Here is a 25086-nt window from a genome sequence, read left to right as displayed (position 1 = left end):
TCTAATGTGCTTCTCTCGTGCATTTTTTTCCCTCTCAGATATGATGGGCTTCACCATGGATCTAGCTACTTGGAACACACACACTTTTTGGCAGCAGTTAGAGCAAAAGGTCTACAAGCTCCTGCTGTAGATTTGCAAGATGGGTTAGTATCAGTTGCCATTGGAGTTGCAGCGCAGCTTTCAATAGAGAGAGGCAGATTTATTACAATTGAAGAAGTGAAGGGTGAATTCTAATGCAAGTCTCGTTTTTCCTTAGAACGATTGAAGGCTCAGCAGACATCCCTATTTTATTTGCTTCAGCTGGCAGCTCTAGTTGTCGTCCGTCACCAAACAACAATCACTCGCTGGTTCTAGTGAAAAATATGATGGATTATAAATATGCTTGTTTTATAAATATAAATATATTTAATTTTATAAAAAATATTCTAATAAAAAAATCTCGATTTTGAAAATGAAATCTAAAACAAACAACCATTCCTTGGTAACATTTTTAATTAAATAAATAAATCAATAATAGGACGCCCAACCGTTACTCCAACTTCCCGCGAATTGGTTTTTCCATCGATCTTGTGCGCGCTCTAAATAAATAGACTACGCACCCGGAGCAAGTTAGAACCGTTGAGAGCAACCTCTATAAATAGCAGAGGAGTTCGCGTGCATTTGCATTGCTCCTAGAAGTGACTATTGGTTCTTCTCAGCACAATGGAGGACGATGGAGGAGAGAGATCAAGCTTTGTGATCGGTCTCATCGAAAACAGAGCAAAGGAGGTGCCGTCTTCGATTTCTTGGACACCTAGGGTTTCTCCTTTCTTCAGATGATATAAAACAACTGAGTTTCTGAAAGTGTGCCTGCTTTGATATCATTTTATCTGTTTGGTTTCTGATAAAATGTAGGATAACAAAATAATCGGAATTTTGTTTTCGAGGTTATTTCTGATTTGACCTTCCTTTTCCTGTTTGGTTACTGAGAAAATATAGGAAAAAAAATGGAATCAAAGTGTTTGTGTCTCTGGTTATGTTTGCTTTGGTATTCTCTCTCCTCTGTTCCTGAGGAAGTGTAGGAAAAGAAAAGGAACCAAAATTTAATTTCTGGAATTGTATCCGATTTGATCTTCTTTTCTCCATTTGTTTCCTGAGTGAATTTTAATGCTATTTCCGATTTGAACTTCTTTTGGCTGTTTGGTTGCTGAGAAAATATAGTAAAAGAAATGGAATCAAAATGTCTGTGTTTGTGATTATGTCTGCTCTGGCATTCTCTCTCTGTCCCTGAGGGAGTGTAAGAAAAGAAAAGGAGTCTAAATTTAGTTTCTGGAACTGTTATCTGTTTTAATCTTCTTTTCTCCATTTGGTTGCTGTGAGAATTTTAAGCTATTTTGTGAGAATAAATTTCTGATAATGATTTGCTAACTGGATTTATGGTTTAAATATTCATTGAGAAACTATGTGAAAATGAAAGCTATTGCGTGTGCGATGTCTAGCAACACAATTAGAAGGCTTGCCTAACAATTGAAAGTTGAAACATAACCATAGTTTTAGCTGCTACTCTGGTGTGACAGCACAAATAACTTTTATGAATACATCATTTTTGTTAGAGATAACGGCAGCAGTTGAGTGAAGTTGTAGGAAGTCTCCTTGCTGGCATGTGGGAAGTATGCATGAGAAATGTGGCAGCACCTGAAGGCAGGAATCAAAATATTGGAAACTAACGAAATATTACTGCCTGGATTTTACAGAAATTTCAGGAAATATCAGATGGAAATTGATCAAAATTTGTTGAAATGTTGGGAAAAGAAAAACTCAAAAAATGCTAAAATAAATAATAATAAAAATATTGAGGTTGTTTTAAAAAAAATAATATATAAGATAAAATTTGCAACTTTAGATAATAATATGCAATACATGAAAACACATTTATTACCAAAAATGCTACTATGGGTTTGAACCTGACTTCACTAGATTCAACAATAACCCTGCATCTTCATTCCAGGATAATCCAAATGCAAACAACACTAACCAGATGAAAGCAATGGTGGCTACCCTAGATTTGCTCACTTAGAACAGTTGGTTCCCAGATTTAGGAACAACGAACCATGTGACTCATGACCTCAACAATTCAAGCTCTGGATCTAGATGGGCAATGGAGCAGATTTGCCTATATCTCATATTGGTTCTTCTTTTGTTAGTGAGCCTAGTAGTTCAACACTTTTTACTCTTTCTAAGCTTCTCCATGTTCTAAAAATCACAACAATTTTGATTACTGTTAATCAATTTGCTAAGGACAATCATGTTTTTTTGAATTTCACCCAAATGTTTGCATTATGAAGGACCAAGCAAAGGGAAGCAAGCTACTCCAAGGGAGGCTACATGAAGGACTGTACAAGTTCAATCTGTCCAAGTTCCACCCCTAGTTCATCAGTCCAATCCAGTCAACCCACTTCAGTTTTGTCCAAGAAATCTGTGCAGTCTAGGTGTCCTTTAGTCTTATCTGTTGAATCAAACGCATCAGAGTATAGTTGTTCAAATTCAATGTCTTCTTTTAAGAGTCAGCCCAAGTTTAATGTGTCAGGTCTTAGATCTTTTGCACAAGAAGCTTGGTCATCGAACTTCTTCAGTGGTTAAAAAAAGTTATATCAAGCTATCATGTTCCTTTTCCAATAAATGATGACAATACCTTTTGTTCTACTTTCCAAATGGGGAAGAGCCATGAACTCACTTTTCCTAATTCTAAAACTATTTATCATAAGCCTTTATATTTGATACATTCTGATTTTTGGGGACCAGCTTCATACCATGTTAGCTTTTTTGATGCCTGTTCACATTACACTTAGATTTACTTCTTAAAATGTAGATCAAAGGTGTGTCAAGCCTTTCTTCATTTCAAAAGCCAAGTTGAACTTCTTCTTAACAAGAAAATCAAATTACTCCAATCTGATTGCGGAGCAGAGTACAGGTCATCGAACTTTTTTTCTAGCCAATGGAATAACTCATAGAATCTCTTATCCACACCTCTGAATAAAATGGAATAACTGAATGAAAACATAGGCATATTGTAGGCCTCATCTTACTTGCTCAAGCATCTTTACCATTAAAATTCTGAGATGATGCTTATTCCTCTGCAGTATACCTTATCATCAGGTTGCCAATACCAGTCCTTCATGGAAAGTCACCTTTGGAGTAGCTATTCCAAATAAGCCTGATAAATCCTGCCTCAAGTTATTCAGTTGTTCCTGTAGGCCACGCAATTCATGCAAATGCAGTTCAGGTCCATTCCATGTACTTTCCTTGGATATGATAGTAAACATAAGGGATAGAAGTGCTTAGATCCTAGTGGAAGACTGTATATGTCTAGGCATGTCATCTTTGATAACAACACCTTTCCATATGAATCCAATAGGCCTTCAGAGTCACCTTTAGCATCATCACACTTATTACAAACTTCATCTCGTATACCTAGGTTTGCCACAAACTCAATCTCTTGACCATATGTTGCAATTTTTGACACTAAATCACAATGCATCTCTGAACATACAAAACTAGAAGCCTCTTCTTGTAACAATCGATCTAGTTCACAAAATCATCCACCTATTCACCTTGAACAACCATCTCTAGAGCTAGACTCTATTAGTCAACCTGCTGCTGTTGCTGCACAGAACACTCATCCCTTGATCACTAGATCCAAGGACGAAATCTATAAGCCCAAAATCTTCACTGCAACTAAGAGTTATACAAAACCAACTATAGTCAGTGAAGCATTACAGGATACCAATTGGAAAGCTGCTATGAAGCAAGAATTTGATACTTTATTGAAAAATAAAACCTGGACTATGGTGCCATTACCTGTTTAATTTTCTAGCTATTGACAGACATTCCGACAAAGTCACTCTCCTTCACTTATTTTAATCGACTTCAGTACAAGCTAAGTGTGGTGTCATCCTCCACACTTAGGTTGAGGGGGGATGTTAGAGTCTTAGAGATAATAACAGCAGTTGAGTGAAATTGTAGAAAGTTCTCCTTGCTGGCATGTGGAGAAGATACATGAGATATGTGGCTGAACCTGAAAGTCGGGCTGAAACTTCCAAGAAACTGCCTCAGGGCTTCTTTTAGCATATATATGTTGTATTCTTTCTGTATAAAATTTATCTGACTCGAGTGATAACAATACATTCAGAAGATTCCCCAAATTCTTATCTTCTCTCTGTTCTTCAAATGTTTGGCAATTTGAGAACAGAAATTATAGAGATCCACTGGTTGAGCTTGTTTGTATCTGTCAAGTGGCCTTTAAAGGACTGAAATGTTTTGACTATCACGAATCTACTGCTTCAGTTACCCCACCTAGTATGTCGCTGGGATTCGATTTAACACTTGTTTCTTTTGGCTTGGTTCGGATGTTAATTTATAAGAGTTTTTAGAGCCAGTTAGGATGAATGTTGATATTAGAAGTTTATTTTATCATTCTCCAGTGGTACTTGTGAATTTTTAATTTTTTTCTTTCATCAGTTACAGCTATTTATCCTTTTCTGAGATGAATTTTTAAAGATATTAGCATTTTCGAGGTCTTTATAATTCTATGATATAAAAGTTGGTTTTAATAGCCTTGAAATTCATAATGCCTAAGCCTAACTGATATCATCAACTCACCTTGACAGGTTGGAGTGGCTGCTTTTGATTTAAGGTTGGCTTCACTGCATCTTTCTCAGTATATCGAAACCAGCAGCTCATATCAGAATACGAAGACATTGCTGCACTTTTATGATCCCATGGTGATTATTGTTTCTCCAAATAAGCTAGCACCTGATGGCATGGTTGGAGTCTCAGAACTGGTGGATAGATTTTACTTTGCAGTCAAGAAGGTGATGTTCCTTATCATTATATTTATATTATATGCTTGTGGTCCCACACACAGATGTATGTTTCTATACGATATTCATATTCCCAATGAATTGATATGATATGTTGGTTTATGCAGGTTGTAATGGCCAGGAGTTGCTTTGATGATACCAAGGTTGTGCTAGATACTTTCCATTTTCACAATTTTAATTCATTTATCTATTCTTCCTTTTTTTTTTTTCTTTTTTTGTTGATATTTATAGTTTTTTGCTCCTAATGACATTGCTGTTAATGTTCCAGGGAGCTGTGCTGATTAAAAACTTGGCAGCCAAGGAGCCATCTGCACTTGGTTTGGATACTTACTACAAGCAGTATTATCTCTGTTTGGCTGCTGCTGCAGCTACTATTAAGTGGTATTTCCAAACTTGAACTTGCTAAAATTTGGATGCAAAGAGAAGATTTTACTCTTAATCTTGTTTGTTTTAAAGTAGAAATATATTTACTTGTTCATTAGTTCTCATTGGATGACATCCAGTTGTTCCAATCTGTCATGCGCTCAAAGTTAGAAACCACTTGAAACTGCAGTTATTGTCTTAATTGCACTTCACTATTCAGTTGAAGGTGCACTAAATTTCTTTAAGAATCTGAAAATTTCAGACCACATAATGCACTTAAGTTCTTTACATTTTCTCTCTCCAAAATATAGGTTTCTTGAAATCCTTAATGCTAAAAAACCTTTCTAAGATTGGTTAATTTTCTTTCTCAAAAGGTCACTATGCTGGGAAGTTACTTCTTATTTGGTAAGGAAGGCAAATGTTTTCGTTAAAGTTAAAAAGACTTGAGTTAGTCATATGGGGAAAAATGCATTTACAAAGTATGTATTTCTCCATTTCTCTTATAATCTTTTTTTTTTTTTAATAGATAAAGAAGTATATATATATTAAAAAGAGGCGCCAAAAGAGTGACCCAAGGAGTACAAGACATATACACCCAACACCAAAAGGCTCCAACAAGAGAAGGATCTACAAAACAGGAAGGACAATAACACCACCACCCTCAACAAGAGCCTAACCAATCAAAGAAACTAACTAGAGTCAAAGAGCCATCTTTCACTCCTTATTCCATTATCATGATGAAATCCCTGTAAAATAGTGTCACTATGGATAAGAAAAAGCTATTTGGAGGCTGGAATGAACATTTTATCCACTTGAAATCCCTGAAAGCTTTGATAGCACTGTCTTTTTTGTTTTTTAAATCTTTTGTCTCATTCATTCTTTCTTTTTTTTCTTTTTTCTTTTTCTTTTAACCCCTTTGAGCTAGTCATAATAGACTAAGGTAATGAAGGCCAAACACTATGATTGGTGAATCTTTAGAACAAGGTAAAGTGCGGCTCTAGTGTATGGCTAATAGAAGATCACATAAAAAAGGATCGTGGTGTCATCTTCCCATGCTACTTAAGAGGGATTTGGATGCTTCTCTGTCTCTACATCAAGCTTATTAATAACTTCTTGTTAAGCTATGTTTGAACTACTGCCTCCATCAATAATCATAATGCATAGTCTTGCTTGGTTAGAAACACGAGTTTGGAAGATGCTAGTACATTGTCAATTCGCTTATTCATTTGCCTTTGGTATGGTCACCAATGGTCTTGTTAAAGAATTGCAACTTCCAATTGTGGTTGCATAAATTGTGCTACTCCTTAAGTAGTATAAACCTTCAAGCTGAAAACTTTTGCTTTGAGAGGAAAACTGATGTAGGACAACCCTATGGGATACAATCAAACAAGGTGGGTTAGAGAGCATCACTCTTTTATGTAAAACTTAAGATTTAAGGAGGAGAGTTATGAAAAAATGCTATCTCAGTGAGTCAAAGAAAATAACAGCAAGAAAGAGAAAAAAAAGATATAGAAAAAATGATAGGAAAACTTTAGAGTCTCATTAAAGCCTTCTAGGAATCTCACTGTTGGAAAGTGTAAGTTAAGCAAAAAAATTGGTATTATTTATCATGATTTTGTTTTGCAACAATTAGCCTTATTTATAGGCCTAAAAACTCAATTAAACTATAAATAAAAAAACTAACCTATATGCTAACTAATTAAAACCTTTAAATCTTTCCTAAAACTCCCATGTGTTCCAAATAATGATATTAAATTGAACCTAGGAACTTTCTTTTAAAAATTACAAGTTTAAAGATTTATGGGAACTTCTTGGAGTAGACTTTCTAGATTCCAAAAAGATCCAAGTAGGAACTTTCAATGAAAAAAAAAAAAAAACTCCTGGAAAAAGTTTAGAAATATAGGAAGTTTGTTTTTTCCAAGTAAAAAACCTCAAATTCTAACTAAGACTCAAATAACCAACTATTTACAATGACTATAAAGAAACTAAAAATTGCAAAAATTTTCTCTTCTCCCTTTCCTTCCTTCTCTTGAATAGACCCTAGAGACCCATTGCCATCAGGATGTTTCCTGAATTTACGGTTTCTTAAAGAAAGAGCAAGCAAGGAATAAAGAGGAGAAATGAATGCCCAAGATCTGCACCCTGAATCCTCTCCTGAATGCTATACATGATATTGCTCTCTGAATGGGTAAACTGCACATTTGTTCTGATGCTTTAAAGTATTAGAGCAAGATCATGACATGCTTGACTTTCTGTGTATAGTTTTTTTGAGCTCTCACTGTCTGGCATACACTTTGTTGATCATCTGAAGTTTGTTTGGAAGATTCTATATTCCAATTTTGTTTTCCTTGATTTAATTTCTTACTTTTGAAACTCAAGTTTCAATGGCATCATGCACAGGACAGAAGCAGAGAAAGGGGTCATTATTACAAACCACTCACTTTTGGTATGTGTTTTATAATGCGTGTTCCCCACCATATGCAAAAGGGAAAATCAATGGTTGCTCTGTCACTATATCTCTTCCCACAAGGGATACAAGATCAACTATCAGAAATTATAGGCTATCTCTAGGCAGAGAGAAGGCCGTAAGGCATATAACTCTGTTTACATGTTCTCACATACATATTGCCATTTAGTATTTCGTATTTTCATATCTGTAAATCATGTTCCTTGGCATTCATGTTCTTTAGAAATGGGATTTTTTCCTTTTTCTCTATCCATCTTGGATACTTTGTCTTTTTCAAAAAGTTTCTTCTTCTTTAAATTGACTAAGTAAGCTTCTTCACTTTGGGTGTTTTCCTGCATGGGTGTTCAATGTGGCTCTTGAGCTTGTTAAATAATCGAAGTAGTTATTATTTCCATTACATGGAGTTTCTTCTTATGATTCCCATGAATGCAGCATTGCTTTTTTTTTTCCCTAAAGATGTAAAACTTCAGTATGCTATTCTTGAGGATTTGTCATCATGTGATAAATTAATGATGGTTTTGTAGAAATTGTGCTTATAGGTGAGGTGCCCAAATGCATAATCTCCATGTTTCTTTTACAGAACTTTGTCAGTTTGTACAGTGACTCACCCTCTTTTATGTATTTTAACTTTCCCAGGTTACTTTTAATGGATCATTTGACCACATGAATATTGATGCTACTAGGTATCCTTCCTTGATGTCTTGTTGAACTATTTTTTTCAGATTGTATTTAGTAGCCAATCTACATTTACTTAGATTCAATAATATCAGATTTTAATAATTATAGGATATATTTGATGAAGTGGACTGTTAGAAATGGTATAAAAAATGAAAATCACTTTTTGATGCTTCTATATGTTTTCAATTCTTTGGTAATGAAAATTTTACATTTCCAATTTGATGGGCAGTGTCCAAAATTTAGAAATTATCGAGCCACTGCATTCATCTCTTTGGGGCACAAGCAATAAAAAGAGAAGTCTTTTCCACATGCTTAAGACAACAAAAACTACTGGAGGGTATGTGAAAAATTATATTGGTTGATTGATGCAATGCTTTACTACTGCATTTTCTTTTTTCTCTTCCTTTTTTTTTTCTTTTACTGTTTGCTTTGGGTATTTTCCTTTCCTTAGTTCTTTACAGATTTATTATTGAAATTGAAAATTGTCAAGTGAGTAGTTTCTGGATTTCAAGTTGAAAATTTTTTGCAACTACAATCTTACTATGACATTATGTTGGATTTTTCTTTAGGACTCGACTTCTCCGAGCCAATCTTTTGCAGCCTTTAAAGGACATTGAAACTATCAATGCTCGTCTTGATTGCCTGGTTAGCATCAACTATTGTTTTATCAAATGCCTTTGTTGTTGGAGTTATGTTAAAATTTTATACATTGAAAACATCTCTAGTCCAATAATTTATTATGTGCTTTAGGGCTTTAGCCCAAGCTAGTTGGCATAATATATATAGTTGGCCCACTACTTAACAACTTTAGCATTTAGGTCAATTGGTCACTTAACATGATATTGGAGCATTGGTCATCAGGAGGTCATGAGTTTGAACCTCACTACAAGTTTGTTTTCACCAATTTATTAAGTGCATGTGTAAGTCCAGAGAAGGCTGCAATGAGGCGGGCTGTTAGGGCTTTAGCCCAAGTAAGTTGTCATGATATACATAGTTGATCCATTACCTAACAACTTAAGTTTTTAGGTCAATTTGTAGCCTAACAATGTACTTCTTATTCCATTCTTAGTATTTTTTTTGTCATATGTCCACTGGTGGGGGATATATCTGTTTTCACATTATAGGTTATCACACTTTTTGAGTTTCCTAGATGCTAATTACAATGAATCATTGTGCTCTTAGGATTAGATCTGAAAATTAAAGGAACATGTTTTTCCTTTTTAATTTTTGTTGTCTTGGTATTTATCGTGATGAACACATGTTTGAGATTTTTTCATCCCCAACCAAGTGAGATTTGTTAAAACCATTAGAAGATATACATCAAGAGTTCCTATAGGGATTCTACAGGAACAATTTGTTGGACCAACTGACTAAAGTAGGATCAACAGTGAACTAAACCACCACTAGGGGATATTTTTTGAGAAATTTTGAACAAGAGCTGTATATAAAATAAATGGAATAATAGAAATTTAAGCTTCTCAACAAATCAAGGCATGAATTTTTAATCTAATGCAGAATTCTGATATCTCCCCTTTTCAAAGTACATTCTCAATGTTACAACTTAGTGCCCAGTTACATTTAACGGTAAAGGCTTTCTGGTCAGCAGCAATTGTCACAGGTTAAATGTTTAACTGCTCCACATACACTCTGATAAACTAGTGAAAAAAGTACTTGGGGAACTTGAAGATTGAAACTTGAAAGCTGTAAACCTCAGAAAAAAATTGAGGGATCAAGGTATTTGCAAGTAAGAAGTAAAGTGGCTCAAGTGGTTGTATAAAGAAAAATTCACATCCATCTGAACAGGTTTTGAAAATCGACTTTTGCATTTTGAATTTATAGAGAAGCACGTAACTATGGTCCCATTGTAAACTTATTACTTCATCAATTTTTTGGTACTTATTATCACCTAATGCTCAAGGATACGTTCATACAGTTGGATCATCATGTCTATATTTGGAGAGTTGCCCCATGGTTGTGTACCAATTTCAAAGTGGGACTTGTGTCCATTTCTGAAGGGAAAGTCATTATTGTGCTATAATGCCCTAGGTTTGAACTTCAGTTGATCTGCTAGTATAAATTTCCAAATTTGCAGAAAAGCACATAGCTATGATCAATGAAACAATTTTTCAGGCTCTGGCTTATTCTTCAAATTATGTGAACAAATTTTTCATTCTATTTACATGAAATATCGTGTCATCTGAAAATATTCGTTTACTGCTTCTAGTGTCTGCTTAAATACTTCTTGAATGGATTTCATAAAGGTCAGCTAGGTCCTATTTCTTTTGGATATACAACTGTGCTGTTCCAAATGATAAATGTGTCCATAATGAAACTCCATATTGTTTCATTCCAGGATGAACTGATGAGCAATGAGCAACTGTTCTTTGGACTCTCTCAGGTTCTTCGTAAGTTTCCAAAAGAAACTGGTGAGCATAAAGAGAATAAGAAAACAAAGAATAAGTTTTATTTTGTAGTCTGTATCTTGTAGTTCTGTACAGGTTAATGCATCTGTTGGTGATTTTTGGAAAGCAGAACTCATGCATGCTTGCTTTCAGATAGGGTACTTTGTCATTTCTGCTTCAAGCCGAAGAAGGTTACAAAAGAAGTCTTGGGTGTTGAATATTCTAGAAAGAACCAAATGTTGATATCAAGCATTATTCTTCTTAAAACTGCCTTAGATGCCTTGCCTTTACTCTCAAAGGTAAGTTCTTTTGCTTCATATGTTCCATGTCATTTTCATGGACTGGAACATGGTTTGGAGTAATAGTGGTTTTAAAGCATTTCAGGTGCTTAAGGATGCAAAAAGTTTTCTTCTTGCAAATGTTTACAAGTCTGTGTGTGCAAATGAAACATATGCTTCCATTAGAAAGAGGTATGGTTGTTAACAAATTTGCTTCTTCTGATTTATATGCATATATCTGAATAATGCCTACTCACATGCCCATAGATATTTAAGATAGAGACATTTTAAATGGCTGAACTGACATCTGTACTAATATACAAGTGAAAGGAATATATATATATATATATATATATCATGAATTTCAGATCCTCTTTGCATGAGAGAGAGTCAAAATACAAATTCTACTAGGGAAACTTAGGGGGAAGAAATTTAAGTAGCATGAAAATAATAAAGGTTAAAATAGGAAAAATTGTTGGAACTAACTCAGTTTTAAACTTAGAATTTCTCTAGGTAGCTGTAAAGGATGGAATCTGGTATCCTTTATAAAAATTTTATTAACAGGGGAAAAGAACCATAAACATGCGACACAAGAGAAAGAAGAAAGGAAATGAGAAAAAAAAAAGGGGGAAGAAAAGGAAGTTAGCAAGCAAACTGAGTTACAGCTTGAGGCAATCTAAACAGTCCAAAAAGATGTCCTTTTCACCAATATCAACTCTGTCCTATATATTGAGACTTATGAGCAATTTCAACTCCTCTATTGGCAATACTTAATCTTAAAGACACAAAACAATGCATGCAGAAGATATCATCATCTAACTCTCCTATTGAAAAGGGAGATACACCAACTCGGTAGTAACTTAGTCATCAACCGACACCACACCATGGAATACCCAAGAGGGAGAAGACAAAAACCCAAATGTCCAAAGCCAATGGCATAATTTGGGAAAATATAATTGACCAACTATTTGTCCATTTCACAAAAGAATGAATTTATTTGATTCTCATTAATGAAATGATTCACCATTAGGTACTTATCCAAAGTGATATCCAAAAGCAATCCCATCTCAGACTGGGCACATGGTATCACCCTTCACACTAGAAACTTACACTCCCTTTGAAGAACCAGGAAGACAGAAAAGGATCTCAGGAAAAAGCAACTGTAAATAGTTTGCACCAGCCCATCTATCATCTAGGTTCCTATGGATTTGACTGGCTGCACAGAGCTTGTCAGAGGAGAACAGACTATATTTCCTAAATATTAGAAATTTTAACAAAAGCTGGTGTTCAAATGCCTGGGCTCCTCCTTCCACATGACATTCTCTCTAGCCAAGCTTTAAATGTTTGAAAGCAATCCCAGATAGATCCAGAATTCCTCTGCAAGGGGGGGTTAATTAATGGAAGAAGTCCCATCAAAACTCTTCCTTGAAATCAAATTTCCTTCACAAACATAGTGAAGTTGTTCATGATCTCTTTCCACAATCAGCCGTCACTACCACTTCACACCTTACTTGACCACCAAACTCTCCTTCCCCTCCCTTTTTGCAATACAAAACTCCCAACTCACATTTTTCTTCCATGATGCCTGCCACTCATTTGCAAAGTGCCATAGTCACTTCCCAAAGTGAGCTTGCTTCAGTATCATTTGGTCTTATCCCCAATCCTTAACAGGTTTGTCATATGAGTTTAAATTAGGCCGATAGGTTGGATTTCTGTACCTGGCTGTGATTCAGCCAAGTTTAATGGTCGGTCCCCTCCTGCCACCAACTGGCTCCTCAAAAGTTTCACATTAATTCTGAGGGTTGACATTAGCTCGTTTAAAATAACATAAACCTTGAGGATAATACTTTAGTGCATAAGCTGACTCCAAATAGTTGGTATAAATCTTACTGGTTTGGGTTCTATGGCAGAAACAGAATAGAAAACTGAATTTTCAAAACCCAAGTAATATGATTTATTGTCCTTTTCTAAATTTATGTAGAAGCACAACTGTGCATACATGTAGGCATAATGATGATTCATTCAGTGAAAGAACCAAGAACACAGGTTATATAATAAGCATCATTTTTTTATTTAATTTAAGTTTGGAGGAAGAAATATGTGATCTATTCATTCTTCATATTTCATTTAATTACAAAAAATGGTATTAGGCCATCATTTTGATGGATATATAATGGGAAGGAATCATAGTGAAGGTTGAAATATTATGATATTTGACATTCATTCTGGAGTGTTGGGTGGTTATAGTTTGGGAAATGTGAAAAACTATCTGGTTGTTATATATGCTTTGAGAACTTGAGTTTTCATTAATTTGATATCACATTCATACCAAAGCAAATTGACTTGGATAATTATGAGTTGCTCTACCTATTTCTGACAAAACTATGTTTATTTTTTAGAATTGGGGAGGTGATTGATGAAGATGTGCTTCATGCACGGGTTCCTTTTGTAGCCCGTACACAGCAGTGTTTTGCTGTCAAGGCTGGTATAGATGGACTTTTGGACATTGCAAGGCGATCATTTTGTGATACCAGTGAAGGTTTTTCTGCTACGTATCCATTTTTCTTTCTATTAATTTCTCTTGGGTTGTGATATCATGTCTAAATTTTAATTCATAATAAATTGACAGCCATACATAACCTTGCAAACAAGTATCGTGAAGACTTCAAGCTGCCAAATTTGAAACTCCCATTCAACAATAGGCAAGGATTTTATTTTAGCATACCACAGAAGGACATTCAGGGAAAGCTTCCCAGCAAGTTCATTCAGGTTCTGACTAAGAAATTCTTTCTTCTAATTTTAGCTTATGAACATCTCTTCATATTCTTTGTGATTTTGTTTATGCCTGTGAGACAAAATCAGGTCTTGAGACATGGGAACAATATACACTGCTCAACTCTGGAACTTGCTTCTGTGAGTAAGATAACCATTTGATTAGTGTTTTCAGTTCTGGTTCATGGTTTGATGTGAAATTTACATATTTTATCAACATAAGAGGTGGTGGTTGTGCTAATCTTCCAGCCCAGTTCCATGAATTAAATTGGAATTATTTCTGCATTGCCTTTACTTTTTGTAGAATGTGTGAAGTCAATCTAAGCAAACCTAGGTATACATCCAAGAGGGGTGGGTGAACTGGGTGTCAGTCAATTTTTAGCCTTTTTGAAAATTTCTCAACTTAGATCAATGCAAATGCAAACAAGAAAGTAAATGTCACCAAGAAATAAAAATTGCTATAAAGTAATGAGAGTTGAGGGAGGGAAAATGAAAACATGATGATTTTATTGGGTTCAGAAAACCACCTACATCCACACACTCTAGTTTCTTCCTGAGCTAAGTGAATTTCTACAATATCTCAAGAGCTTTCAAGCAAGACTCTTCTTCTCCCATACACCTGGATTCACCAGGTTCCCATGGGCCTTTCCTATCCTTTGGTGTACTCCCAAAGCCTCTCAAATAGTCTCACAAAGATACAAGTATAGAAATCAAAAAAGTTACTCTCTAAAGAGTGGGTTTGCAATTTAATGCACAAAACAAGTACAAAGTGCTATAATGAGGATTAGCCAGTTGAAGGATTCAAGCACTTTAAAGTTAATGTATGGAGTAAATACGATTTGCAAGTGTTAGTAGATTACATAAGAACCTAAGGCCAAGTATCTATGGTTTTTGGAGTCAAACTAGTCTTTAGGTACAAGTGCACTAAACCCAGTCAATCACCTGATCTTCTATATGACTAACTGTTGGAACATTTAATGCAAATTTATCATCCATTGACTACATGGGCCAACTGGTCAACGATATGCAGACAATATCAATTTTGAAGAACTTAGGAATTTCAGGAAAGAACAGTGGATATGGTTGACCTGATCAGCACTGCCATGCACTTTTCAGCTCCATAGGGGTCCAAGAGACCTTCCAACAAGCCTTCAAACCATTTTAAAACAAGGGTCCACCTGTTAAGGACTCTAACTGAGGTTTCTGAAGATTTTTTAAGTTGAAATGCTCTTGGTTTAGCTTCTTTTAACTTTAAATATCCTCAAAAGATTTTTACAAATCTAGGTTGCCTTCACACCAGGTCAGAGGTCTTGTAATCCTTATGAAAGCACATGTACTAGATTAAAAGCAAGGAGACTAAAACTAGCTAGGTTTTCACTTGAATTTCCGAGGTCTCTTGAATGAAGGGTTCAGCATCTTGAAGTTTGCATTGCTAGCTTCTTGACCATGGTGTGACTGACTTGAATATTGGCACAAGGACTTGATGTGATCTTTGGAATCCTATTACACTTGAGACATTAAAATAATCATCATGCTGACCCTTGCTTTGTTATCATCACGTCTGAGTTTAATCAAATCTTGAGCTATCAGAAAGAATTTTGTTAACGATCTGTCTGTTGATTGTCCTAACCACAACTGATGATACTAAATCAATTTTGTGGTGCCTCAAAGTAGTTTAGGATTGCATGCCAATTTTTAAGAAAAATTAAGAAGTAATAGGTGCCTGGGATTTCTGATATAAGTATATTGAGTATTAATTGACATTTGCAGTAAAAACTTAGAAGCAAGTTACTGTATCTGCTTACCTTTTTCTTCACCTCTTCCTAAATCAAGACCTAATTATAAAGTGATCAGAGAAGTTATGAAAAAGCTTTTGGAAAAGGATTTGACCTTGAAGTATATGTAACTTATAACTTGAAAAGGTTTGTAGCTTGAATGAAGCACCAGAGGTGGTTTCTTGAAGAAAATAACAGAGTACAAAAGAGGTGCATGGGTTAATATTATCACTCTGAATGCTGTGGCAGACTTCAACTGGAAAACCATATAGAATATCTGTAGGAAGTGAATCTAACATGTTTATCTTTCAGTTGATAAATCCTTCTCCTCAATCCATGCATCATCTTTGTGGGGAGTTATGTGGCATTTTCTGCAGCTACCCAGTGTCATTTTGTGGACCCAAGTGGACACTGTGGCTTGTATTGCAATATTGAGCATTTGGAGATTGATCTTGTTCACTTTTTGTTACTAATTCATGGTATTTTTCTGGGTTGGCCATCAAAGACAGCTCTTTTCTCTGTTTAAAATCTCTAATGGAAAATAGGGTCAGGATTTTTTCCTTCTTTTAACATACTTATGTGGGCCCTATGTTCGGTATGTGATAAAGAGAGAGCTGGCTTATAAATTCTATATCCACATATTCAAAATTTTGAACATAGAATAATAGAATGTATAGAACTCCATTGTTTTGGATTAAATATGCAAGTTATGATTTTTAGTTTCTTCTTTCCTTTTGACAATGAACACTTGACCTCCTTTCATGGTGCATCAATGCACCTCATAAAGCTTGAGCCTCATCCCATCTAGGTGCGCAACACTAAGTAATCCAAGCCAACCCTTTGAGTTATTCTGCTTTGTTTTATGACCACTACAGTAGAATTACATCTGAAGAATCTTCTATTGGTTGATATTCATTTAATTTAAACTAGTGAGAAAGAATGAGAAGCAATATAGAAAATGTTTTTATGGTAATAATAGTATGTGTATTCAAGGGAGTCCCATATTTTCCTTCTGACTCTGTATTTTAATGTCACAACCTTTAATTTTGGTTGTGCATTTGGTAACCTTGTCAGATCTTTGAAAAATTATTATTTTGTGTTGAATTGCATGACATTTTCAGCTGAATGTTAGGAATAAGTCTGCAGCTGGAGAATGCTATACACGGACAGAAGTTTGCCTAGAAGGTTGTGCTAAGCTTATTGATAATGCAACTTCTCTTATGCGTTCAATTTTTACATTTCTCTTTATCTTGGGATGGAGCATTATATCAATTTCTTAATTGCTTAGTTGATGTCAACATCATGAAGTGTAGTTTCTGATATCAATCAATTTACTCTTTAGAAAGTGCAGTTGCAAGTGTATCTGATTTGAATGGTTCAATGTATGAGAAAGCAGACAACCATTGCATTTGACTAGGAAAGGAAAAAATATTTTCGGGGTTGGAAGGGTAAAGGTTGGTTACTGATTAGTAAGAGTAGAAATGAAAGGTTTTTAAAATTAAATTGGTAAGTTACGAATTTGATTCAAAAGCTTAAGTTGTTAGGTAATAGACTAATAATGAATATCAATCTGAATACAATGTTAGCTTGATATACAATGTCTCTTTCCTTAATAGTTTAAGCTTTGGGGTAAATGGTAGTTTAACATGGTCTTCGATCTTTGGTTCCTAATGTTTCTCCATTTGTTGTTTATTCGCCTCTCCATTGGCAGGTTAGATCTGCACATAAAGGGATGTTAACATGATATATGTTATTAACCCATTTCCTAATAACTTTTAAGCTTTTAAGGCTAGTGATTTTTAGCTCTAATATTGTCATTGTTGGGAGCTTACAGAAACTCCCAACTATAGGAAAAGTGCTACATCAGAGCATCTAATTTTAAACTAATTAAAAACATTTACACACCTAATATGAAGTTTTCGAGAAAAAGGTCGAAGATCTCTAAAAGTGCCCTCACAATGGTCTAGATAACCATGCCATGGTATTAAAAGACTACAAGAGTCAATCACATCTACCCGCAACTTAGAAGCCTCATACAAGATGCAAGAGAGGGAGACAAGACTCAAAAAATGAGACCGCCTTTTTCACTGGTGCTCTGCAAAGAGGAGGGGACCCACCTATTTATAGCATCAATTGGATAAAGTACCCTATCAGGTAACTCTTTAATCATGATGGGGCTCTCATCAATAGTCCATGCATCAGAGAGGCTCCATTTGATATCCCTCCCGCCAGAAGGCTACCTGATCCTATGGGTCTACTCACTTTGGGCAATTCTCATCATATGATGAAAATCTGTTAATCATTATGAGAATATTAAATCACAACCTATTTATAGGCTCAATTGGATAGAGTCCCCCATCAAATAACTTTTTGATCATGATAGGGATCTCATCTGATAGCTCTCTCTTTAGATGGGCTCCATCTGATATCCCTCTTAACAGAAGGCTACAAATCTGATGGGTCTACCTGGGCAACTCTCATCAAATAATGAAGTTCATTAATCATTATAGAAATATTAAATCGCAACCAATTTATAAGCTTAATTGGATAGAGTCATCGGACAACTCTTTGATCATGATAGGGTTCTCGGATTTCCCTCATCAAATAACTCTCTAATCATGATGGAGCGCTCATCCAATAGCCTTCTCATCAAAGGGGCTCCATTTGATAGCCCTTTTATTAGAAGGTTACCTAATTTAATGGGTCTGCCCACTTTGGGAAACTCTCCAAGTCCATCAATCATAATGGGAATATTAAATCACAGCTTGTGCCTCTTATTCTATTTGGTAGTTTCAGTTTATAAATCTGTTACAATTCTAATTTGAATTACTGTTTGGAAATCTTGTATATGCTACTTATATCAACTAAAGTTTGTTGCTTCTACAGTAATTCAAATAAACTATGTCTATCCTGCAAATTGTAAATGTCTATTCAGTCTATTATTCCATGGACTTATGCTTTTTATGAGCTTAAGGAATTGGATTGATATATTACTAAAACATGTGAAGATAGACATACTCTTTGAATTGGTGATATTAAATCTTATTCCTACTTATTTCAATTGTCAAATGCTTCATTTCTCTGAATTTTTTAAATTTGATGATATATTTTATATGCAGCACTAATAGATGCTATAAGGGAGGATGTATCTGTCCTCACACTGCTTGCAGAGGTCTTGTGCCTTTTAGATATGATTGTTAATTCATTTGCTCATACAATATCCACTAAGCCAGTTGATCGGTATACCAGACCAGAATTTACAGGTAATTAATTTTGTCTTTGTAGCATATGGAATCATGATTTTCAGAAGTGTAATAAGAGAAACCAACGATCCTGTCATGTTACTGATAGATAATGGCCCATTGGCAATTGATGCTGGAAGACACCCTATCCTTGAAAGCATACACAATGACTTCGTTGTATGTTATGCTTTTGTTTTCAAAAATCTGATGGCTCTTGTGAAGTATTTCTAATATAGAAACCTGTATGATTTATTTTAATTAATTTCTTTTATTCTCTGTAGAATAACTTCCCTTTTTTCTGCAGCCCAACAATATTTTTCTTTCTGAAGGATCAAATATGGTGATTGTCATGGGCCCAAACATGTAAGAAATGCTTTTGTGAAAGTTGCTGATGTCATGATTGTTCATTAGTTTATTGGTCTACTTAAGTAGTACAGAGTCTTTAAATTAAAGGCATATTGAAGGGCTTTCACTTGATGAGGCAAGAATATACCCTGATGATTTTGATTAAAAAAAAAAAAATCTAACATTTTGAGAACTAGTAAAACAAACTGTAAAATAATTGGACATACAATTATATATTTTTTTATAAAAAAAAACTGCCAATACCTCTACCTTAGTTCAATCAACAAACTGCAAGACATTGAAATCATGTGTGTAGATTTAGGATCCCATAATTGCATTTGAACTAGTAAAACAAACTGTAAAATAATTGGACATACAATTTTATCTTCTTTTTTTTTTAAAAAAAAAAAATGCCAATGCCTCCACCTTAGCTCAATCAACAAACTTCAAGATGTTGAAATCATGTGTAGATTTAGGATCCCATAATTGCATTTCAAGCCAGTGAGACTAATAAAGAATAGCATCTAATATGACATTAATAATCATCTAGATTGAAGCATTCACCAATGATCACTCAGAACTGGATCATTGATTACTTACGGAGAAATCTTACTTAAAGAATTCCTCTTTTAACCAATTTTCAAGCATAAATTATTCTTCCCCAATGGTCAATTAATATACTAAGACTGTAAAGCCTAGGGATATATTCTGCTTGAGTTTAATCATGCACTGTTTCCTTCAGGAGTGGAAAGAGTACTTATCTCCAACAAGTGTGCCTTGTGGTCATTCTTGCGCAAATCGGTTGCTATGTTCCTGCTCGCTTCTCAACTTTGAGGGTCGTTGATCGCATATTTACAAGGATGGGGACAGTGGATAATCTTGAATCAAACTCTAGTACGGTACAATTTCGTAACTTCTGTGTTGAAAACTTCTACCCTTTTCTTGATTAAAATCCTATCACTCATTATATAATATCCCTTTCCCACTCCACACCAACCAAAAATAATAATAAGAAAAGAAAATGATTTGTCAATGCTTAATAGTTCTCTCATATTTGCGTTCTCTTTTTCATGTAGAAGCTTCAACATTTTTAATATCCTCTGTTGATGTTTTTAGTTCTTACTAACTCAATATTTCTCTCTTAGCTAAACTAAGTTTAGTGATGTATACTAAGCTGTTTCTTCGTATCTCCTTTTTTTTTTTTTTTTTAGTATCACAGGAAAACTTGGCATTAGTTAAATTAGAACTAAGAACTAAGAAAGTTGTGGGTATTATTTTCCCCCCTGCTTTTTCTGAAACATCTTTGACCGCTAGGATTCCTTACTTCATAACTTTTTTTTTGGGCAATACCTCAATTAGGGGTGACCATGAGCAGGGCTTGGGTTTGAGATTCATTAAGTTCTAAATAGTACTGGCCAAATCAAAATCCATGAACTCCCATACCTTGCGAGCTCTTGGATAATTCATCTCAACTAGTTTGTAACTGTGATGAATACCTAATTGTGTTGGTTACTTGAGCTGGTGACCTGACAGGAACTCTCTGGAAGCACAATGAGCATTATGACTTTTTTTAACATTGTCTACAGGTTGTGCCAAAAGAAGGAAAGGATAAACAAACCCAATCCTAGCTAGCACATACCTACACCAACTAGCCAACTCACATATTATTTACAAAATCAACAAAAGAAAGTTTTACCTTCCCCATATATCCATCTGTCCTCATGTACAAGGTTTTTAGGAACAAACTTTTTACATCCAAAGTCGACTGTTCTATCCTATCGAATTTTCTATGATTGTGCTCTTTCTATATAGTTCAAATAAAACTCAAAGGGATCAACCTCCAAATCTTTCTATGTTCTGCTTCAACAAAACTGCATTGTGGATAGATGGATTTTAATGCAGTCACTAGGTATGTGGGGGAAATGTACAAGAAAAAAGAACCATTGATCTTGACCTTCATAGATGAATCAGTTATTCCTGGAAAATACTGGATCCATTTGATAGAAACTATACTATTCACTAGTTTGAATTGTTCAATCAACTTCAACAAAAACTGTTCTTTCAAGTGTAATTTGGTGTTAGGTCAATGAATCCTAATGTTATAGCCCTGAGTAAGAAATGGTATAACCCTAAGTCAGTTTGGGAACTATTCATGATTTCTTACTTAGAAAATGCAATCGGCAACTTTTTGACTGAAAACGGTTTTTTAAGAATTTGTTCTGAAAATAGGTTGTTTTTTAGAACAAATTTGAGGCATTTTCAGGTTTCTTTTTAGAGTATTTTGATAAACAATTGAAAATATATAAAATATTTTGGGAATTTTTGTGTTATATATAAATATATAGTACCTTCATGGAGAATAAGTTGGGAAAACAGTTTTTCATATTTGAGTTCCAATCTAATTGTGTTCCTAAAAATAATTGAGAATTAGATTTAAGAACTGTTCTCAAAAACTAATTTTTGAAAACTGTTTCAAAAATGTTGCGAAACAGGCCCTTCCTGAAGATCCTGAAATTTGTAACATGGGTCAAAATTTTGTCAAGTTTTCTTTGCTAAGTTCCATTCCTTTTGCAATGTAGCTTCAGTACACCCATTCCTTCTCAACTGGCTTGTGGATGTTGCTGAGCAGCAATGAAGCATGGCCAAATGTTTATATTTGCTATAGAAACTCATTTTCCATTGTTGGTTCCTTTTTCAGCTATAATACATTTGGACTTTTGATGGATGGAGGACATTCTATCCTTTAGAAATGAGAATGGACAAAACTTTATAGGATTTAAATAGCTGCATCATTGAAAGTCCAAATAAGTGCACATGGAGGATAATTTTCAATTCAGGTGTGAGGATTACTAAGAGTTTTGGGGTGTTAGTTTTGCATGCATATACATAGAGGTCCAGAGGAAACGCTTGTTCCCTTTTCCATAAAATAATGGAGTTCTTAATTAGGGATTAAATTTTTTTAATAATGAATCACTGAAGGATAATGCATCATGCTGATTTTAAGCTACTCGCATTTTACAGTTCATGACAGAGATGAAAGAAACGGCTTTTATCATGCAGAATGTCTCCCAGAGGTATATATGGATATACCTTGCTCTTTCTGTCATTTTCATGGTAATACAGGGGATTTTAATTCCTGACCTTCTATTGAGATCACAACTCATTCTGCTGGGCCAAGACACTATTGGCAGCATGATGTTCTTAATGCTTTCAACTAGGATTTATGAGAATCTGTTTCATACTAGTCTTCTTTTTTGGATAAGGAGTCTGATTGTAATGGACGAACTAGGGAGGGCTACTTCTTCTTCTGATGGATTTGCAATTGCTTGGAGTTGCTGTGAGCATTTGTTATCATTCAACGCGTAACTTCTTCAACCATTTATCCTTGATCATTTCTTTGAATGAATTACAAAAATTGATAAATTATTTTAAACTTTTGCTCTAGAAAAATCTGAATCATAATTTATGTAAGGATCATTGATAGTTTTTTCTTTACCTGCTTTTTTAGAAGAAGTCTTTAAATCTTGATAACACCACTATGAAAGAGAACACTGACCATTGAAAATCCTTCTAGTGAATGTAGCAGTTTAAGTGACTAAAATAATAATAGCCACTTTTTAAAATTTATAATATTTAACTTCAAAAATAAACAATAACTAATATGTTGGAAAGAAAATCACAAAAATAATTATCATTACAGACTAGAGCATTATTAATTTCCAAAAGTGAATGGATCAGAGCAGCTGTTTCCAAAGATTTCCTTATAGCCCCTTACTTCTGTCTTATTTTTCATGGATAAAATGGAGTCCTTATCCAGCAGTCCCCATTAACCTGTTATAACCTTGTTTTCTATGGTCTTACATTGGTAAGTGTTGAGACTATACCTTCCATTGTTACCAAAGAGCTTGAAGCAAAATGATCCTGAAAAATATACTGCTGTACCTGGTTTAATTCATTTTCAGGAAAAAGGATCTTTTATTGATGAAGCTGTAGCAAGAAAAATTGCATATGTGATTGACTTGCTTTCCATTCCATAATTGAAACTGAAGAGCTTAAATAGGGAGAGCCCAGTCAGCTATTTTGGCTACTTGCATGCATTGCTAGTCATTCTTGGTTTTGGGAATTGCTCAATGTTGTCAAATAGTGTCATTTGCTTGCTTTTGGATTTTTCCATCTCATCAATATTCAGTTATTCATGCTTTTGAATCTTTCAACAATTGATCCAAATATACATAGACAAACACACACACACATAACGGAAACTGAAACTTCTGTCATGCTAAATCACAGGTGTAACCAGGAAATATAGTGTCACATGAGATGTCTCACTAAATTCTGCTTTCCCTAGGCCAGGCAAGTGTTTTCTACATGTTCAGGCGAGCACCACATCAGTTCATCACCTTAGAAAGAATAGGCTTTTGCTTTATCACACTTTCATAGTGTTTGGCAGGCAAGCATCACAACTGCCACAAACTAGACCATCATTTAATCTTTGTTTTTTTTTTTTTTTTTGGGTCATAAATTCTATGTAAAAAAATTGCATAAAATCCAGATCAATGAAATAATGTTCATCATTGCCTAAAACTTTCAGATTCTGGCAGATAGAAGCCTAGATTAGAAATTTTCTTGTATCTTGTGATTCAATGTTACTTCTCTTTTTCCCATGATTCTGATTCTCTAGTTTACATGTTCCAATGAGTCCCTAAATGCCAGCTCCATATATGATGACCAATTCTTCTTCCAAACCAACAACTTTGCCTTCCGGATCTCTCAGTTATACTATATTTGCCACTCATATGGAGAACTTATCAGAATTAGCAACCATCTACCCAAATGTGAAAATTCTTCACTTCGATGTTGACATAAAAAACAGTCGCTTAGATTTTAAGGTGATCTTTCCGAATTTCTTTTGATTAGAAAAGTTTACCTTAGTTTGGCTTTTATTGACTGAAAATCTGATTCATTTAATTAGTTTCAACTCAAGGATGGACCAAGACATGTACCACACTATGGCCTTCTGTTAGCTGGAGTGGCAGGTTTACCAAGCTCAGTAATTAAAACTGCCATAAGCATCACTTCAAGGATCACAGAGAAGGTAATTTCCTTTAGTTAATCATTGATTCTAATCTGAAATTTAGTTCTATGGACTACATATTTGCAGCTTGTGGTTCAGAATCTCAAGACTACTAGTATTTCAATTGATATCATCAGGAAGTGCCAAAGCTTCCTGGTGCATAAGTTGTAAACCTGAAGACACGAGTCTCAAATCCACCCCCTACCAATACTTTGATGCAAATTGGAAAATATCAGAAAATATTTGCAACATGCTTACCCACAGAAAAATTATATAACTGTCTCAAGTCCAGATGAATTTTTGAAGTTCGTATCAATGCTTTTTTTTTTTTTCATTTTTCTTTTGGTCAATATGGTTTGTTCTGGTGATTTGGTATTCTTAATTCATTGAAGTCTCCAACTTTGTTTTTTTTTTCTCCAACACTAATTCTTAATTAATTCTGTCACTGAACAGTGGTTGCCCTTATTCATGGACTGTGGCCTATTATGTTGTTATTTTCATGTATAGGAAGTAAAAAGGATGGAAGTAAATTGCCAGCAGTATCATCCAATACAGTTGGCTTATCGGCTTGCTCAGCGGCTCATATGCTTGAAATACTCCAGCCAGGATGAGGATTCAGTTCGACATGCATTACAAAATCTCAAAGAGAGCTACATTGATGGAAGGCTCTAGGTTCTGGTGAGCGGTGACATATATCCTCTGTAATATTCTCTTCTATTTTTACAAATCGAACAAGTGTGTCTTGTTCAAATCCCTCAAGGTGAAACAATATATCTGCCCGGCTTGCCCGCTAGCTAGGCAGCACACTATAATCAATAACCATCTAGACAA

At 34.8% G+C, this 25086-nt stretch overlaps 2 protein-coding genes across 6 annotated transcripts in view; both read left to right on the top strand.

The window, feature by feature from the left end:
* The window catches only part of LOC117903930 (inositol 2-dehydrogenase), a 4742-nt gene extending 3576 nt beyond the window's left edge, over positions 1-1166 (top strand). Inside the window, exon 7 of the mRNA XM_034816443.1 lies at positions 39-1166. Within this exon, the coding sequence (XP_034672334.1) occupies positions 39-234 (196 nt within the window). The 3' untranslated portion in view covers positions 235-1166. The remainder of the gene's footprint in view (positions 1-38) is intronic.
* Positions 688-25086, top strand: LOC117934518 (DNA mismatch repair protein MSH4). Of its 5 annotated transcripts, XM_034856237.1 has the most exons (24): positions 688-768; positions 4647-4850; positions 4967-5002; positions 5128-5240; positions 7623-7668; positions 8326-8372; positions 8597-8704; positions 8937-9012; positions 10721-10793; positions 10923-11068; positions 11154-11239; positions 13447-13586; positions 13677-13816; positions 13910-13960; positions 16716-16779; positions 18714-18857; positions 18946-19013; positions 19141-19199; positions 19924-20080; positions 22203-22255; positions 22445-22543; positions 23956-24070; positions 24154-24276; positions 24763-25086. In XM_034856237.1, the coding sequence occupies exons 1-24, from the start codon at positions 703-705 to the stop codon at positions 24925-24927; spliced, it is 2379 nt and encodes a 792-aa protein (XP_034712128.1). In that variant the 5' UTR covers positions 688-702; the 3' UTR covers positions 24928-25086. The 5 variants fall into 5 exon arrangements, 2 of the variants coding, with proteins under 2 accessions (XP_034712128.1, XP_034672316.1); XR_004654501.1 differs by lacking the exon at positions 23956-24070 and having other exon boundaries at positions 24763-24849; XR_004649544.1 differs by lacking the exons at positions 23956-24070; positions 24763-25086 and having other exon boundaries at positions 19924-20075; positions 22448-22543; positions 24154-24242.

This window comes from Vitis riparia, chromosome 2 (genome assembly GCF_004353265.1).
Source record: "Vitis riparia cultivar Riparia Gloire de Montpellier isolate 1030 chromosome 2, EGFV_Vit.rip_1.0, whole genome shotgun sequence".
In the NCBI taxonomy this organism is placed as follows: Eukaryota; Viridiplantae; Streptophyta; class Magnoliopsida; order Vitales; family Vitaceae; genus Vitis; species Vitis riparia.
The sequence above is the reverse complement of the archived record's forward strand: the minus strand, read 5'-3'. Positions and strand labels throughout refer to the sequence as shown.